Below are 18716 nucleotides of genomic sequence, written 5' to 3' on the forward strand. Positions count from 1 at the left end.
CAAGTTGATGGAGTGGGCAGATAGATGACAGATGAAGTTCAATGCAGAGAAATGTGAGGTGATGCATTTGGTAGGAGGAACATGGAGAGGCAATATAAAGTAAGGGGTACAATTCTTAAGGGCATGCAGGAGCAGAGGGACCTGGATGTATACGTGCACATGAAGGTGGCAGAACAGGTGGAGAGAGCAGTTAATAAAGCAAACAGTATCCTGGGCTTTATTAATAGGGGCATAGAGTACAAGTGCAGGGAGGTTATGATGAGCTTATATAAGACACTAGTTAGATCTCAGATGGAGCATTGTGTACAGTTCCAGGCACCACACTATAGGAAGGATGTGAATGCATCGGAGAGGGTGCAGAAGAGGTTTACAAGAATGGTTCCAGGGATGGGAAACTTGAGTTACGAGGATAGATTGGAGAAGTTGGGACTGTTCTCCTTGGAGAGAGTATAAGAGGAGATTTGATAGAGGCATTCAAAATCACGAGAGGGCTGGATAGGGTAGATAGGGAGAAACTGTTCCCAGTCGTAAAAGGATCGAGAATGAGAGGGCACAGATTTAAAGCGGTTTGCAAAAGAAGCAAATGCGATGTGAGAAAGAACTTTTCACACAGCAAGTGGTTCAGGTCGGGAATGAACTGCCTGTTGGAGGCAGGTTGAATCGAGGCATTCAAGAGGGAATTAGATGATTATTTAAATAGAAACAATGAGGAGAGTTGCAGGGAAAAGGCAGGAGATTGGCACTAAGTCATAATGCTTATTTGGAGAGTAGGTGCAGACATGATGGGCCGAATGGCCTCCTTCTGTGTCATAACAATTCTTTGATTCTATGAATTTATCTTGGCCCTACATTCTCTACAATACCTCCCTACATTCTGTCCTTTGGTAACATCGTCTGAAAACACAGCATCAGTTTTCACATACACTGACAACACCCAGCTCTACGACACCACCACCTCTCTCAACACTTCCACTGTCTCAGTTATCAAGCTGCTTGCATATCTAATGCTGGGTGAGCATAAATTTTCTCCAGTTAAATACGGGAAGAACAATGTTATTGTTTTCCAACCCTGCTGTTCCCTCGCTACTGACTCCATCCATCTCCCCAAAACTGTCTGAGCCAGAGCAGACTGTTTGCAATCTTGGTGCCATATTTGACCTCTGGGAGTGTTTCTGACCAGTCATCGACACCAATACCAAGACTGTCTATTTCCACCTCTGTAACATCACCAGACTCACAGTTATCTCAGCTCAGGTGCTACTGAAACTCTTAGGTTTGCCTCTGGACTTAACGATTGCAATGCACCCCTGGCTGGCTCCCTGCATTCTATGCTCCTGAAACTTGAGGACAACCTAACCACTGCTGTCCACATCCTAACTTCCTAAGTTCCATTCCCCAATCTTCACTCTGTGCTCACTGACTTACATTGGCTCCTGGTCAAGCAGCACCTTGAATTTAAAATTCTGATCCATGTTTTCGAATCTCTCATGGTCTTGCCCATCTCAATCACTTCCAACCCCACAACACTCCAAGAGAAGAGTCAGACAGTAAGGGGCGCAGAAGAGGACACAAGATTTCGCTTGAGTGAGACCTAGACTGAGTATGGAGCTGGGAATTTGGTTCATGTGGTATGTTCTGGTAAGTTTTTCAAAAGTTTAAGTATAGATTAGGTGACCCTAACATTGAACTAACAAACTTCAAGTGAGATTTTTTTTCAATTGCTTCTCCACTGATGGCTGTGCATCTTGGGCTCTAAGTTCCAAAATGCCTTTAAACTCACCTCCTCCTTTACAGTGCCCCATAAAACCTACCTCTTCAACCATGTTTTTGGGCATCCATCCTAACATCGCCTTATGTGACTTGCTGACATATTCTGCTTTATAACGCTTATGTGAAACACCTTGGGGCATTTTATTATGTTAAAGATGTTTTCCAAATACAAGTTGTTGGAGGTTGTGAGTTTGGAAAATACGGTTTCTCTGATCCATTATCAAACCTCTCATTTCTAGCGATGCATATCTCAGCTCTTACAGCTTACCGTAAGAAACCATAAGAATTAATAAATGGGTAATGCACATGACTTCTGTTAACAACAGATAAAACTTTAGCTAGGAACAAATGCTTTTATTACACACAGCTTTTTGATCAATTACAAAGATAACAAAAATCCGAGCCAATACTTATTGCCAAATATTTATTTGAGTTTTGATTCATAGGCAGGATTTTGACTACTAGTTAAATAGGTTTGTAATTTCTTTCCATGTGGCTTGCTTGTTCTGTCTGAAGTGGACGGTGAGCAAAAATTGCTTCCGTTTGCTCAGTCTAATGCGCATGTTTGACCACTCCTGTGGTGGAATAGGAGTAAGGACTCAAAAGAAGAGCGAGAGCGTAGTGTTGATGACTGGAACCGTCAACACGGAAAACCACCTGAAACAAAATAGAATTTTTTAAAATCTCTGAACTAAGCTGATGTTGATCTGAACCATTAACTCTATTTCTCTCTCTCTCTCTCCACAGATGCTGCCTGATCCTATTTCCAAGCATTTTGGGTGTATTTCAGATTTCCTGCATCTGCAGTATTTTTGCTTACGTTATGGATCGGCTGTGGCAGGTTGTACAGTACAGTAAGTCCTCCCGGAATGTTGTGGTTGCGTTCCTGAAAATCACAACTCTAAGTGAAACGGCTTTAAGTGATTCTCATAGGAATCAATGTTAAAGCCAGGACTAGGTTCCTTTGGGCATTTCCTGTCCAGAAAAAACAATGTACATGTTGAAATACTGTACCATACATCTGCAGCACTGTGCATTCCTAGATGAAATCACTTGTAAGATAAAATACATAGGTATAAAAGAGATACAATATACAAATTAAATTATTAAAAAAAAATTACAGTGCCTGTTCTCACCTCAGTACACGGCCTTCAGATTGACCAGGCTCCGTATAGTGGCAGAGTTGCTGGACACCAGTTTGATCTAGAGTGAACACATCTGAACCAGGTGTTTGTAGCTCGAGGAACTTCAGGTTCGAGGAGCTGGTCCGAGCTGCAGACATTGCGCCACATCAGGGAGGATGGAAAGTTACCTGGACACTTTGTTCCAGGAGGTGGTCATGCCTCCTGGTAATTCAAATTTGGTCTGTGATCAGGGACAGGAGGGTGTGACTGCAGGTGAGACAGGTATGGGGACCCAGCAGGTAGCACTCAAGGAGCCTTGGCCCCTGCACCTGTCCAACAGTTATTTGCAAGCTGTGTTGCTGAGACCGGGTACTGCAGGGAAGATGAGTGAACTGACCACGGCACTGTGGAATGGGGAGCTGTTCAAGTCGGGGGAGGAAATAGGAATGTAATAGTTGTAGGGCATAGTATAATTAGGAGGATAGATATTGTTCTCTACAGCCGTGTGCGTGAGTCCTGAAGGCTATGTTGCCTGCCCGGGTTAAGGACATCTCCCCAGGGCTAGAGAGGAACTTGGAGTGGGAGGGGAGGGATCCAGTTGTTGTCGTCCACGTTGGTACCAATGACATAGATAGGACTAGAAAGGAGGTTCTGCTAAAAGAACTTGAACAGTTAGGAGCTGAATTAAAAAGCAGAACCTCCGAGGTAATAATCTCAGTATTACTACCTGAGCCACAAGCAAACTGGCATAGGGTAAATAAAGTCAAGGATTAAATGCGTGGCTCAAAGATTGGTGTGAGAGGAATAGGTTTCAGTCCATGGGGTCATGGGGTACTGGCATCAGCACTGGGGTAGAAGGGAACTGTTCTGGTGGGACGGGCTTCACTTGAACTGTGTTGGGACCAGGGTCCTGGCGAATCGAATAACTAGGGCTGTAGAGAGGGCTTTAAGCTAAATAGATTGGGCGGAGGGGAGGATTCTGGAAAGGGGATAAGTAGGCTTACAAAGCAAAAAGATATGGCAGCATTGCAGGGCAGCTATTTAGGTAACGTTACCCAGAGTATGACAAGAAGGGACAGAGTGTACAAACATTAAAAATACAGCAGCAAATAGGATCAAAGGGTGAAAAAAATGGTAAAAAAGGTAAAATTAATGGTTCTTTACTTAAATGCACTTAGTATTTGGAACAAAATAAATGAATTAACAGCACTCATTGAGATTAATGGGTATGATCTTATAGTCATTACGGAGATGTGGTTACAAGGAGATCAAAGCTGAGAACTAAATACTCAGGGGTACGTCACTTTTCGAAGGAGCAGGCAGGAAGGAAAGGGTGGTAGGGTAGCTTTGTTAGTACGAGATGGTATAAGTATGATAGCAAGAAAGGATCTTGGATTGGAAGATGTAGAATCCATATGGGTGGAGGTAAGAAATCACAAGGGGAAGATGATACTGGTGGGAGTGGTCTAAAGTTCACGGAACAGTAGCTATACTGTAGGACAGAGAATAAACCAGGAGATAATGAGGGCATGTAAAAAAGGCAGCACATTAATCATGGGTGACTTTAATCTTCATGTAGATTGGGTAAATCAAATTGGCAGAGGTAGCCATGAGCAATTCATAGAATGTATTCTGGACAGTTTCCTAGAACAATATGCTGTGGATCCAATCAGGGATCAGGCTATTTTGGATCTGGTAATGGGTAATGAGGCAGGTTTGATAAATGATCTCAGAGTAAAAGATACCCTAGGAAACAGTGAATGTAATTCGTGTAGAATTTAGCATTCAGTTTGAGGGTGAGAAACATGTGTTGGAGAAACTGGGCTAAACTTAAATAAGAGTAATTACAAAGAAATGAGGGCAGAGGCTGGAACGGACTGGGATAGGATTTTAGCAGAAAAGACGATTGATGCACAATGGCAGGCATTTAAGAAAATAGTTCATGACTCACAACAAAGATATATCCCAGTGAGGAAGAAGGGGATAAACCAACCATCGTTAACCAAGGAATTAAGGATAGTATCAAATTGAAAGAAAAAACATACAATGTGGCAAAGATTAGTGGTAAGCCAGAGGATTGGGAAAGTTTTAAAAACCAAAAGATGACCAAAAAAAAGGGAGAAAATAAACTTTGAGGGTAAAGTAACAAGTAATATAAAAAGGACAGTAAGAGCTGCTTTAAATATATAAAAAGGAAGCGAGAGGCCAAAGTAAACAGAATGAAGCTGGGGAAATAATAATGGGGAATCAGGAAATGGCAGAGGAGTTGAATAAATACTTTGCATCAGTCTTCACAGTAGAATACATCAATAACTTTTCAAAAATACTAAATAACCATGGGGCAAAAGAGGGGGAGGAAATAAATACAATAACTATCACTGGAGAAAAAGTACAGGGAAACTAATGGGGCTAAAGGCCGATATGTCCCCTGGACCTGATGGGTTGCATCCTAGGATATTAAAAGAAGTAGCTACAGAGATAGTAGATGCGCTGGTGGTAATCTTGCAAGAATCCTTAGAATCTGGAAAAGTCCCAGAGGATTGGAAAACTGCCAATGTAACACCCTTATTCAAAAAGGGAGGGAGACAAGAAACAGGTAACTATAGGCCAGTTAGCTTGACATCCATCATTGGGAAAATGTTACAGTGTATTATAAGAGATGTAATAGCAGAGCATTTAGAATTACATAATCTAATCAAGCAAGGTCAGCATGGCTTCATGAAGGGGAAATTATGCCTGACAAAAGGATACCAGTAGATATAATATATTTGGATTTCCAAAAGGAGTTCGATAAGGTACCACACCTAAGGCTACTTAGTAAGATAAGAGCCCATGGTGTTACAGGTAATATATTAGCATGAATAGAGGATTGGCTAACTAGTAGAAGACAGATAGTTGGGATAAGGGGGGCATTTTCAGGATGGCAACCTGTAACTAGTGAAGTGCCACAGGGATCAGTGCTGGGGCCTCAATTATTCACAATATATATTATTGGATGAGAGAAGTGAATGTACTATTGCCAAAATTGCAGATGATACAGAAATAGGTGGGAAAGCAAGTGGTAAGGATGACACAAAGAGTCAATAGAGGGATATAGACAGTTTAAGTGAGTGGGAAAAAAAGTGGCAGATGGAATATAATGTGTGAAAATGTGAGGTTATACACTTTAGCAGGAAGAACAGAGGAGCTGAATATTATTTAAATGGAGAAAGACTGCAGAAAGGTTGCAGCACAGCAAGATTTTGGAGTCCTTGAGCATGAACCCCAGAAAGCTAACATAAAAGTTCAACAGGTAATAGGGAAGGCAAGTGGATTAATTCAACCGGAATGCAGTGTAAAAATAGGGAAGTCTTGCTAAAACTATACAAGGCACTAATTATACCACACCTAAATACGATGAACAATTTTGGTCCCCTTATCTAAGGAAAGATATACTGGCATTGGAGGCAGTCCAGAGAAAGTTAATTAGGTTGATCCCAGGTATGGAGGGATTTTCTTATGAGGACAGGTTGAGTAGGTAGGGCCTGTGCTCATTGGAGTTTAGAAGAATGAAAGGTGACCTTATTGAAACATATAAGATTCTAAGGGGGTTTGACAGGGTAGATGCTGAGAGGTGGTTTCCCCTTGTGGGAGAGGCTAGGACCAGTGGTCATAATCTCAGAGTAAGGGGTTGCTGATTTAAAACAGAGATGAGGAGGAATTTCTTCTCTCAGAGGGTAGTTAATCTGTGGAATTATTTACTGCAGAGGGCTGTAGAGGCTGGACCATTAAGTATATTCAAGGTGGATATCGACAGATTTTTAATCAGTAAGGGAACCAAGGGTTATGGGGAAAAGGCAGGAAAGTGAAGTTCAGGATTATCAGATCAGCCATGATCTCAATGAATGGAGGAGCAGACTCGATTCGCCAAATGTCCTGCTTCTGCTCCTACGTCTTATGGTTTTATTATGGTCAGCAGCTTGTCTGTGCCCTTGGCTACCTGCACTGACCAACTTCTGCCACTAGATAGAGCCCAGGACTTGGTGAGAGCTCAAGAGTTGAGCCGAAAGGACCGAACCCGAGGATTTGGTTAAGAACAGAGGCCACGAGTCAAGGTGGGTCCTGGGGTGGTGGCGGGTGGTGGTGGTGGCATGGAGGAGAGAGGCATTTAAGGCTGGGAGTCAGCAGGCCAGGAGAGGATGAAGTCACCAAGGTGAAGAGTGGCAGAGACAGGACCAGGAGCGGGAGGAAGAGGGACTGTGGGTGAGGGTGGAAGTACTACGGGAAACGTCATGTGAGCAGGCAGTCCACAGAAGATTAAGTCTGTAACAAATGGCGTTAGGGTGAAACTTGCAACATTAAACGGATGTACCAAAGCTACTTTAGAGCTGACAGTAAAATAAAACAACATTAAGTGACTCGACTTTATGCGAGGTCTTACTGTAAGTGGTAAGAATATGGGGAAAGAGCTGATTGATTTGGAAGTTTCACCTGACGGAAATCACCTTCCTCAGAAACTTTGCATTTGATTAGTCGGAGGCCCTGCTAGATTGGAAGAAACAAGCTTTTCTGTTTCTTTCCATTTAAGAATCAACCACATTGCTGTGGGTCTGGAGTCACATGTAGGCCAGACCAGGTAAGGACAGCAGATTTCTTTCCCTGAAGGACATTAGTGAACCAGATGGGTTTTTACAACTGTGGACAATGGTTTCTAATGGTCCTCATTAGACTTTTAACTCTAGAATTTTGTTGAATTCAAATTCAACCATCTGCTATGGTGGGATTTGAACCCAAGCCCCCAGAGTTTTACCCTGGCTCTCTGGATTACTAGTCCAGCAACAATACCACCTGTAACACATTTTGTATCATTTGTCTGAGGTTAATATTTGGCACAAGCTCCTGCCCACACCTGAATCAGGTATACCTGAAAGTGTTATTCACAGAGGATGCGATAAGCCAGCAATATCTGCAGCCTTGACATGGCCCCTTTTGTTTCCCAGAGATCAAAATCAATTGTCAATCTTTAAATGCACATAAACTTCAACGTATGCATGGCTACCACAAACGCTGAAATAAATGAGGCACTCAACCCTTGAATAATGATAGGAGTAACTATCAGGCAAGGATGAACAGGTCTTGAGAAGAGAAGGCTGAGGGGTGACCTAGCAGAGGTTTTGATAGGGTAGCCACAGAGAAGGTATTTCCACCTTTGGAGAAGAGCATAACTAGAGTCCACCAATATAAGATAATCAGCAAGAAATTCAACAGGGAATTCAGAAGGAACTTCTTTACGTAGAGAGTGTGAGAGTGTGGAACTCGCTACCACAGGGAGGGTTTGAAGCAGATTATATAGATGCATTTAAGGGGAAGCTAGATAAGCACATGAAGGAAAATGGAGTAGAAGGGTTTGCTGATATGAATTAGTTGATGAAGGATGGGAAGATGTTCAGGTGGCGTATAAATACTAGCACAGAGTGGTTGGGCCAAATGGCCTGTTTCTTTGCTGTATATCCAGTGTAATTCTCTGTAAGCAGGTCATTGAAGATAGGTTAGACATAGAGATGCTGTTTTCACTTGTGGGGGAAATGAAAATTAGAGGCCGTGAATCATTTTACTGATAAATCCAAGAACAATTTCAGGGGAAACCTCTTTACTCCGACAATAGTTAGAATGTAGATCTCACTATCACAGGGAGTAGTTGAGATGAAAAGTAGAGACACATCAGATGAACACATGAGGGGGAAAGGAAGGTTATATGGATAGAGTTAGATGAAGAAGCCTTGGAGGAGGCTCATCTGAAGCATAAACACCAGCCAGGGCCATTTGGGTCAAATCTCCTGTTCCTGTTCTGTAAACTCTACAAAAGAGATTAAAGGGTGATTCTGCCAGCCAGAGCCCCTGCTGGGATTGGTAAATCCCAGGAAATTTGGCCTCTTGCAGCCTTGAAACATTGTAAACTGATGTATATTCTAAGAACTGTTGTGACTGCATGGAAAACTATCATGGTTTGTAACTTTTAACTTTTTACTGTGCATTGTTTTGCATTGATTGTTCAAAGGATGGATACAAGACTTACGTTGACACATTCATGAAAGGGGATGTATCCAAGATTCCTCCAGTAATCAGCCGTGTTGAAATGGACCTTGTACAATCCTGGAACAAAGTCTGCCTCAGTTGTAAGGTTGTGGACTTCGCCATTCACTCCCGTAACCCTACAAAAAACACAGTGAGGTGAAGATTTAATCTCAGTGATTCAACAATTACATGAACAAGTGAGGTACAAACTGAGTGAAATCCAGCTATATGTATTCAATGCTGAAGGCAAGCTAAAGCAAAAGTTTGTCTTCCTAATCTGACGTTTAAATTAACTGAGGGTTGTGAGTCTTTGGAACTGTTTTCCTCAAAAGACTGCAGGAACAGAGTCTTTGAATATTTTGAAGGCAGAGCGAGACAAGATGGTGAAAGGTTATCGGGGATAGACACGAATGTGAGGTTGAAGTTACATTCAGATCAGCCATGACCTTATTGGATGGCAGAGCAGGCTCAAGGGGCTGAGTGGCCTACTCCTGCTCCTAATTCGTGTGTTCGCAAGTACCTACGTTTGTATGTATGGAACAGACCTGAGGGGCTGAATGGCCTCCTCCTCGTTCCTATAACAGTCCAGTTGAATCCTATCCAGGGATTCTGTAACATGGTTACAAAAGATGTGTAAATTGGCAAGTAGAGTCACAATAAATTACTTGACCTGCTTTTAATCTGCCAATTGTGTTTTTTTTTTTGACCACACTTGAGTACATTCTACACAGTGAATGTAATGGAGTCAATATTCCTGGTGCTGGTCAGGAGCAGCACAGCTAAATGGTGCCGTGGAATATGTAACATCTACCTGAGAAAGCAGATAGAACTTCAGTTTAATATTGCATCTGAAAGTTGGCACCTCCTTTATTACTGCAGTGGTGGTGCCAGCCAATCTGTGGTACTCAAGTTTCTGGAGTGGGACTTGACCATAAGACCATAAGACATAGGAGCAGAAATTAGGCCATTTGGCCCATTGAGTCTGCTCCGCCATTCAATCATGGCTGATAAGTTTCTCAACCCCATTCTCCGCCTTCTCCCCATAAATTTTGATCCCCTTACCAATCAAGAATCTATCTATCTCGATCTTAAATATACTCAATGACCTGGCCTCCACAGCCTTCTGTGGCAATGAATTCCATAGATTCACCACTCTCTGGCTAAAGAAGTTTCTCCTCATCTCTGCTCTAAAAGGTCTTCCCTTTACTCTGAGGCTGTGCCCTCGGGTCCTAGTCTGTCCTACTAATGGAAACATCTTCCCCACATCCACTCTATCCAGGCCTTTCAGTATTCTGGAAGTTTCAATCAGATCCCCCCATCCCCCCTCATTCTTCTAAACTCCATTGAGTATAGACTCAGAGTCCTCAAAAATTCCTCATATGTTAAGCCTTTCATTCCTGGGATCGTTCTCGTGAACCTCCTCTGGACCCTCTCCAGGGCCAGCACATCCTTCCTGAGATACGGGGCCCAAAATTGCTCACAATATTCTAAATGTGGTCTGACCAGAGCCTTATAAAGCCTCAGCAGCACATCCTTGCTTTTATATTCTAGTCCTCTCGAAATAAATGCCAACATTGCATTTGCCTTCCTAACTACTGCGTCAACCTGCAAGTTAGCCTTAAGAGAATCCTGGACTAGGACTCCCAAGTCCCTTTGCACTCCAGATTTCTGAATTCGCTCCCCATTTAGAAAATAGTCTATGCCTCTATTCTTCCTACCAAAGAGCATGACCTCACACTTCCCCATGTTATATTCCATCTGCTACTTCTTTGCCCACTCTCCTAACTTGTCCAAGTCCTTCTGCAGCCTCCCTGCCTCCTCAATACTACCTGTCCCTCTACCTATATTTGTATCATCTGCAAATGAACCCACAACCTGACTCTGAAGGTGAGAGTGCTACCCACCGAGACAGAGCCAATGCCATATGCGTTGGCACTGCTTTGATATTTTACACTGCTGAAAGTTGCTAAGGGAGTGGAGGGCCCAAAGTGGCGTGGAGGTGAGAAGATGAATGGCTTACTCCTGCTCCTAAGTCCTATATTCCCATGATCCTTTCTCATGCTATTTTGCCAGCCCCCCCTGCCTCCCAGCCCATCCCCAAAGGGTGCTCGAGATACAGGTCCATCAATCAATAGGCTCTAGGGATCTAATGAGGATCTATTTTTTCATCATCTTGGCTTCACGAAGGAAGTCCTGAATGAATCATGCTGACTTCTGCACACTGGCTTACAGGCCCGGGACAAGTGTCTGAACAGCTCAGCTCTGTCACGGCTGTCAAAGGCAGCACAGTTCTCAACATTTATGCCACTAGCTTCCCCTAAACTGCAATGAGAACTGCTGTAACATGTGTGTTTTCCAGCTAATACTATCTTCAAAAGAACGGACTAATTCATTCATTTTGGGAAGACTTCTCGGCAGCAACAAGACAGGGCACTGAAATTCTACCATGTTGCTTGTCATGGAGAAGACTACAAGTTGTTCTGAAAGTGGTGCTTCGACTGCCTAGTTAGACTTAGTTGAACTATACACAACACTCTTTTCCATAATGATGTTTGATGTTCTCAATAAAATTTCATCATTCAAAAAAAAACTGGGAATTGCCTGGATGAGTGCAGCTCCAACAACATCAAACTTGACATCATCCAGGGCCAAGCAGCCTACCTGATCTGCATCCTATCCACCATCATAAACATTCATACCCTCCACCACCGGCACACAGTGGCAATAGTGTGTACTATTTCGGCAACTCGCCAAGACTCCTTCACCAGCACCTTCCAAACTCACAACCTCTACCACAGAGAAGGACAAGAGTAGCAGTTGGACGGGAGCACCACCACCTACAAGATCCTCTCCAAGCCTCTCACCATCCTGACTTGGCATTATATCTTTGTTCCTTCACTGTCACTGGGTCAAAATCGTGGAACTCCCTTCCGAAAGAGCACTGCAGATGTACCTACACCACATGGATTGCTGTGATTCAAGAAGGAAGCTCACCTCCACCTTCTCAAGGGCAACAAGCGCTGGCAATGCCCACATCCCATGAGTGAATGAGTAAAAAAATTGGAAACTCAGATGTGAAGGAGCCTGAGGGACCTTCACCCTGCTTTTTCACTCACCCAGTGTTGAGCTGCTGCCAACTGAGGTCCTCATTTCGTCGGTATATTTGCATGTGGAGGTTTGCAGCTGCTGTTCCGTTGACAGCATTAAGGACTTTGATGATAACAGGGCATTTAGTATCACTGCCACCATGATCCTGAAGTGGACAGATACAAACCAGAGATTTATGTAGATTAGCTGAGGCAAAGATGCAAGAGAGAAAAAGAAGATTTCATTAAAACCAAAGGTTTTTCAAAATCTCTCAGTTAACATTTCATAAAATATCAGTTAGATGATTATAATGAGTCACTAAAAGATGCTTGCCTTTACCCTGAATGGAGTGAAGTGTGGCACAAGGAATAATGCTTTATACTTGGTAAGATATTGGGGATATTTCACTTTATAATCGCTTTACAGTGAGAGCAACTGCTTTTTATATATATAGAAAACTGGACGTTATGGGAAACAAAAAGAGGCTGTTCTGCCCACTGCACCATCCAATTAGATCAAGGCTAATTGGTACTTTATCTCCATCTACTGCCATCGCTTTGATAATCCCTTAACCTCCTTATCCAGCAATGTTTTTTATTCATTCACGGGATGTGGCTGTCACCAACAAGGCCAAAGCTTAGGGCCCAGGCAGCTGAAGGCACGGCCACCAATGGTGCAATGATTAACATCAGAGCTAATCATGAGGCTGGAATTGGAGGAGTGCATTTATTGCCCACTCCGGATTGCCCTTGAGAAGGTGGTGGTGATCTGCCTCATTAAATACAACTGAATGGCCTGCTAGGCCATTTCAGAGGTCAGTTAGGCTTCAACCACATTGCTGTGGGCGTGGAGTCACACGTAGGTCAGACTGGGTAACGATGGCAGATTTACTTCCCTAAAGGGCATTAACATACCAGATGAGTTTTTATGACAAGCCAGTAATTTTGTTGTCACCATTACTGACACCAAGGCCAGGATTTTCCTGTCGGTGAGCGGGGGGTGGGTCCCATTCACTGATGCGTAAAATGACGCCATTTTGAGGCCATTGACAGAGTCATTAAAGTAATTAATGGACCTTCCCGTCCAACCTTAAGGTTGGGATCAGGCTTCATGTAGGTTTTAAAAAATGTAGCTAAAGTGCATTTAAAAGTGATGGACATGTCCTAACTCATGTGACAGTGCCACACGAGGGGACAATGTCAAGGAATTTTTTTTTCTATTTTTCACATTTTTTACTGCACAGTCAATCTCCCTGAGGCAGCACTTAGCCTCAGGAAGGTGAATGCACTCTTTCATGCGCGTGCGCAGGAGAACACACTCTTGGCTCAGGGATTCCCCCCCACCCCCCGACCGACCCCCGCCGCCTGCACTGGGGGTCCATAGCGCTTCTGTGCGGACTTCACGCTGGATGGGCCTTAATTGGCCCACCCACGTATAATGGCGGCGCGCCCCTGATTGGGGGCGCTGATCAGAGGCGTGCCTCCATGGGTCCCGCTCTTAAACTTCCCCCCACAACGGGGGGAAAATTCTGCCCCAAGTTTTCTTTTTGGAATTGTTTAATTAATTGAATTTAGGTTCCCCAACTGCACGGCAGAATTTGCATTCATGGCTGCAGGGTATTAGCCCAGGCCTCTGGATTGCTAGTCTAGTAACATCTCCACCATTCTACCATTCCGTGGATGATAAATGCATTAAAAGAGCCAAGTTATGTACCGTTCTTACGTTTTATCCTAAATTTTCAAAGCCCCATGTCACTGGACATAGGATAGTGAAGAAAAAGGACAATATTATAATCTGTTAATATATCAGTTTGACTCAGTGGAAACACTCTCACCTCGAGGTCAGAAGGTTGTGGGGATTGATCCACTCTATTGATTGAATGCATTATCTACACTGACGCGGCAAATTTATTGTGACAGTGCAGTGGAGTTGGAGTTGCCATATATTCTGGATGGGGCATGAAACCAAGGGTCCATACATTGGGACAGGTGGGTACTGAAGACCACATAGAACCTTCCTAACATCACCTGACTTCACCCTAGTTAAGTGCTGAAACCCTCATCCATGTCTTTGTTACCTCTAGTTATGACCATTCCAATGCATTCCTGAATGAGCTCCTACATTCTACGCCCTGTAAACTTGAGGTCATCCAAACTGTGCTTCCTGAGTCCTTGTTTACAAATCCCTCCATGACCTTGCCTGTCTCTATGACTGTAATCTCTTCCAGCCCCAAATTCCTCTGTGATCTCTGAACTCCTCCATTGCCAGCCTCACGATCAGCTCTGATTTTAATCATTGCACCATTGGTGACCGTGCCTTCAGCTGCCTGGGCCCTAAGCTCTGAAAGGCCCTCCCTAAACATCCCTGCCTCTCCACCTATCTCTATCTCTCCTCCTTTAAGAGACTCCTTATAGCTCTTTGATGAGGATTTTGGCGATCTGCCTTGGTGGCTCGGTGTCAAATTTTATTTTATGAAGCCATTGTGAGATGCCTTCGAATACTGTATTAATTTAAAGGTGCTCTATAAATAAAAGTTGTTGTTTAAAGAGTCTTCTCTGTGCTCTGGCCAATATTCTTATTTCAACCCTACCTCTGGCGTGGGATTTGAAGCCACAACCTTTGTGGCTCAGAGACAAGAGGGTGACCTGCTGAGGGACCAAAAATGATTACTCTGTGTGTTTAGTAGTAGACTTGGGAAACGAGAATGTTCACGATTAGTTGTTACCTTCTGGAACTGGCCCTACCAGTACAGTTTCACTTTCTACTTATTTCACCCCATGCTTGCGTTACAAAACACTTCTTACAGCTGAAAGCAAAATGAAGGGAAGTGATATCAGGAGCTTGTGCTCAGCTGCAAAACACCCCATTAAGATAAGCACTTACCGCTGCTGTTCCTTTGTAAAAGGAAGTTAGGGCGAAGACGAGGACCAAAGTTAGGCGCTGCATTCTGCCTCCTCCTCTGTAAGCTAATCTGAGAAGATGATGAGCGCTTTCTGGATGGGGATGTTTTATAGTTCAGCCTTGCGCAGGTCACCTGGTCTCTAACCTACAAACTGCCGACTCAGACTATTGTTTCAGTAAACAGTGAGCGAATAAGTAACTCGTAGAAAAAGGGAGCTTATTTGAAAGCCTGTCAAAAAGCAAAGCCCTCCCTGAACACACCAGATTTGCACTAAATGTGGTAGCTACAAAGGTGGGATTTCGAGCTATATTGCCCCTTCCCGCTTCATAAATTATGCACTCACAGGAAATACGCCGTCTGGCTGGTGGGTGGCCTCCAATTTGCCCTCCACGCTGTTAGCTCGCAGCTTCCTGACGCCGGGTGCAATATTTAAACTGCAGCCGTACGCACACTTCTCAATGCTTGCAGCCCAGGAATGCCTCAGTCAAGACATGGCCCTAAAAGTCGGGAAGAGTGCAGCCTCCCGATTCAGTGACGCATCCCTGGGACACCTTTTGGACACAGTGGAGTCCCGCTGCAATGTCCTCTACCCCCGCTCTGGCTGCAGGAGGCTCATCAGTGTCACCACTCTGACTTGGGAGGCAGTGGCAGAGGTGGTCAATGCCAATGTTGCACCCAAACGGTTGGGCATCCAGTGCAGAAAAAGGATGAATGTTCTCATCCATGCTGCCAGGGTAAGGCAACCATTTCATCACTCTCAACTCACCCAACTCACAAGCCCATCACACATTCACTAACATCTCATTCACTGACAGCTCAAGGGGCATGAACACTCTCTCACACACACCTTCACATCTCCATCTGGCCTCATCTCCTCTGGAGATCGCCTCCTCATCCCGTCCATGGCTCCACTCATCACACACACACACGCCTGTCATTCTTCTCATTTGCCCAGGCATGTGCCTTGCTCACACTCTCTCTATCTGTCTTTATGCAGAACAACGTTGTGCACAATCAATGAGAGAGCTCCCAGGCCGGGGGGGTGGAATGCCGGACATCAAGGCCTTCACTCCGGTCAAGAATTGCGCATTGGAGCTGGCCAGATAGGATGTGGACCACTCCTGTGGTGGTGGTGAACACCCACATGAGGATCTTGCACCACATCGTCCCTCTCTCAACACAACTCTGAGTCCACTGCTCTGTGAGTAATGCAGCTGCCGAGCGCTAATAATCTTCACTTTCGTTACTCGGCATGTATGTCACTTGGCCCTCTGGAAACTTTGACCCCAACTTCAGTGCCGAGCGCACCTCACATGAAGACCCTGAGGTCAGCACCATTGAAGACCCATCACGTCGCTCACCCACACCCTTCACCAGCGCAGATACACACACCTCGGTGAGACCTAGATGTAGAGCAGCCTCAGGATCACAACCTAGTGAGCACAGTACATAGTCTGTTCCATAACAGGCAGAGGCAGGGACATCCAAGGTCACTGGCACTCAAAGGACTGCTGGAGACAAGGAACCTGCTGAGCCTGGGTCAGATGAAGAGCCTCTGCACTTGATGCTCAGTCAGTTGGTGGAGCCTTGAAGGCAATGATGGGAACATCAGGAAAGGATGCCTGGTGCACTCCTCAGATTGCAAGAGATGATGCAGAAGTCTGTCCACCTTCAGTCTGAGCTGATAGCGCCGGCGTGCCCATGCTCTGAGGTCAACACTAGCGGGATGGTGGCTGCCCTCGAGACCTTGGTCCAGGACATCGGCCCTGCACTGCTGCGCAAGCTGATCTCCATCACTGGCACCATAGTTGGCCTCTGGCAGTGTCACCATGAGAGGGGTGCAGGTCAGCTCAATCTCACTCCACCTACCCCTTCTCCTCAAGGGGTCAGCCAGGGGCCCTCAGACACCCACAAGGAGGAGGATCAGCAGCTCAACACCCCTGGCCCCCCCACCCAAGTAACTCCAGAAATGTCCGGCTTATCCAAATCACCTCTTCCTGTGAACTCCCCCCAGCTCCAGCTCCACAGGCCGAGGAGGGTGCAGCTGGCCCACAGTAGAACACCCTAAGCAGGCCAGGGCCCTCCAGTGTTCATGTCACTCTGATGCCAAATCTTCCTGCACAAGATAAAGGCAGATGTCTCAGTCCAGAGTCTCTTCCCTGTGCAGTGTGCAACCTTCAGAGCAAAGTGATGGTCCAGCTTCACACTCACTGGAAACATTACTGATGCCTGCACCTCGATGGTGCTGGTCATTGCTGCCAGGATGTCGTGGGCAGGAGTCACAGAGTTCTCTCATACACTCTGTGCTCTCAACACCATTGAGGTGGGGCTGGCGCCCATCTCTTCAGCATTTGTGACCAGTGATGCTGTTCCCCTGAAGGGGTCAGGTGCTGAAGGCTGATGAAGGAACAGGTGCATTTAAAGTTTCACGGCCGTGTCTCTATGATATGATCCTGATCACAGAGCACAAGTGAGCTGCTCTCAGCCAGACAGGAGTCAGACATCCACAGAGGCTATGTGAAGATTTATGGGGTGTTCCCACTGCATGTTGTCATCATCCTCCTGTAATCGAGTGACTATTAGGGCCTCTGCTGCATCCCCATGATAGGAGTCTGAGCACTGAGGGTATGTGTGCTGCCATCAGCCACACAGGAGTCAAACGTTCACAGATGCAAAGTGAAGATGTCAGGACTGTCCTCACTGCATCTCGTCATCATCCTCCACGAATCTTGTGGCTATGAGGGATTCCTGAGCACGCCGGCCTTGTCTGGCCAGTGTGATGGCCTCATTGCTGGCATCCTTGAGGACCTCATCACCATCATTTCCTTTGACTTCCTCCTCATCGGAGGAGACGTGCAGCTCTTCCATCTCCCTCTCAGCCGGGTCCTCCCCCAGTTGAAGCACCAGCACATAGCTAGAGATGATGATGCATGACACCCTCAGTGAACTGTAGTGCAGTCTCCACCAGACCTGTTGAGGCACCAGCGCCTCTTTTTCAAAATGCCTATCGCTTGCTCCACCAAAGTCTGGGTCACGTCATGAGCCTTGTTATACAGTCGCTCTGCTGCAGCCTGAGGCTGCTGCACTGGCATCATCAGCCACGTCCTCTGTGGGTAGCCCTTGTCCCTGAGGAGCCAAACCTGCAGCCTTTTTCGCCCCTGGAGGATGTCAGGGATCTGAGACCTGTTAAGGATCTAGGAGTCGTGAACCCTCCCTGGGAATGGTGCACAGACCTGCAGGATGTGTTTGTGGTAATCACACACCAGCTGAACATTCAGCGAGTGGAAGCCCTTCTGCTTGGCATAGTTGTTGCCACGGAGATCTAAGTGCCACAGGGATTCCATCGATGGCATCCTGCATGTGTGGAAAACCAGAGATCTGCGCAAATCCCAGCGCTCTTGCTTCCTGGCTTTCTTGATTCTGGTTGAAATGCACAATGTTCTGTGCCTTCATGAAGGTGGCATCTGTGACCTCCCAGATACACTTGTGCATGGAGGATTCTGAGATCCTGCGCAGGTCACCTGTGGAGTCCTGGAAGGAGCCACTGTTGTAGAAATTGAACCCCATGGTCACTTTCACGGCCACTGGCAGTGGATGTCCTCCATGTCCCTGTGGCGCTAAATCCTGCAGCAGGTTGCAGATGTGACTGACCAGTTCCCTATACATGTGCATTCTTCGGTAAAACTTTCTCAGTCGTCTTTTGGAATGACAGGCACCATCTATGGGCCCTGGGCCTATTGAGGTGCCTATAAACGACGGCTCACTGTGGATCTTCAGCT

At 45.4% G+C, this 18716-nt stretch overlaps 1 protein-coding gene across 1 annotated transcript; it reads right to left on the reverse strand.

Moving 5' to 3' along the window:
• Positions 1-2322: 2322 nt before the first annotated feature.
• On the reverse strand, positions 2323-14981 carry LOC121278862 (transthyretin-like). The gene is made up of 4 exons (XM_041189319.1): positions 14919-14981; positions 12065-12201; positions 8950-9085; positions 2323-2427 (listed from the first exon to the last, which is right to left on the reverse strand). Exons 1-4 carry the CDS (start codon positions 14979-14981, stop codon positions 2323-2325), a joined length of 441 nt encoding a protein of 146 aa, XP_041045253.1.
• Between the last annotated feature and the right edge of the window lie 3735 nt (positions 14982-18716).

This window comes from Carcharodon carcharias, chromosome 6 (genome assembly GCF_017639515.1).
Source record: "Carcharodon carcharias isolate sCarCar2 chromosome 6, sCarCar2.pri, whole genome shotgun sequence".
In the NCBI taxonomy this organism is placed as follows: Eukaryota; Metazoa; Chordata; class Chondrichthyes; order Lamniformes; family Lamnidae; genus Carcharodon; species Carcharodon carcharias.

What these genes read in the sequence shown, in the direction of transcription:
- LOC121278862 (XM_041189319.1), bottom strand. Translation starts at nt 14,981, where the DNA reads ATGCAGCGCCTAACTTTGGTCCTCGTCTTCGCCCTAACTTCCTTTTAC. An exon ending in TTTACAAAGGAACAGCAGCG is followed by an intron (nt 12,202 to 14,918) that starts GTAAGTGCTTAT and finishes TGTCCACTTCAG; the next exon opens with GATCATGGTGGCAGTGATAC. An exon ending in TGGCAGCAGCTCAACACTGG is followed by an intron (nt 9,086 to 12,064) that starts GTGAGTGAAAAA and finishes TGTTTTTTGTAG; the next exon opens with GGTTACGGGAGTGAATGGCG.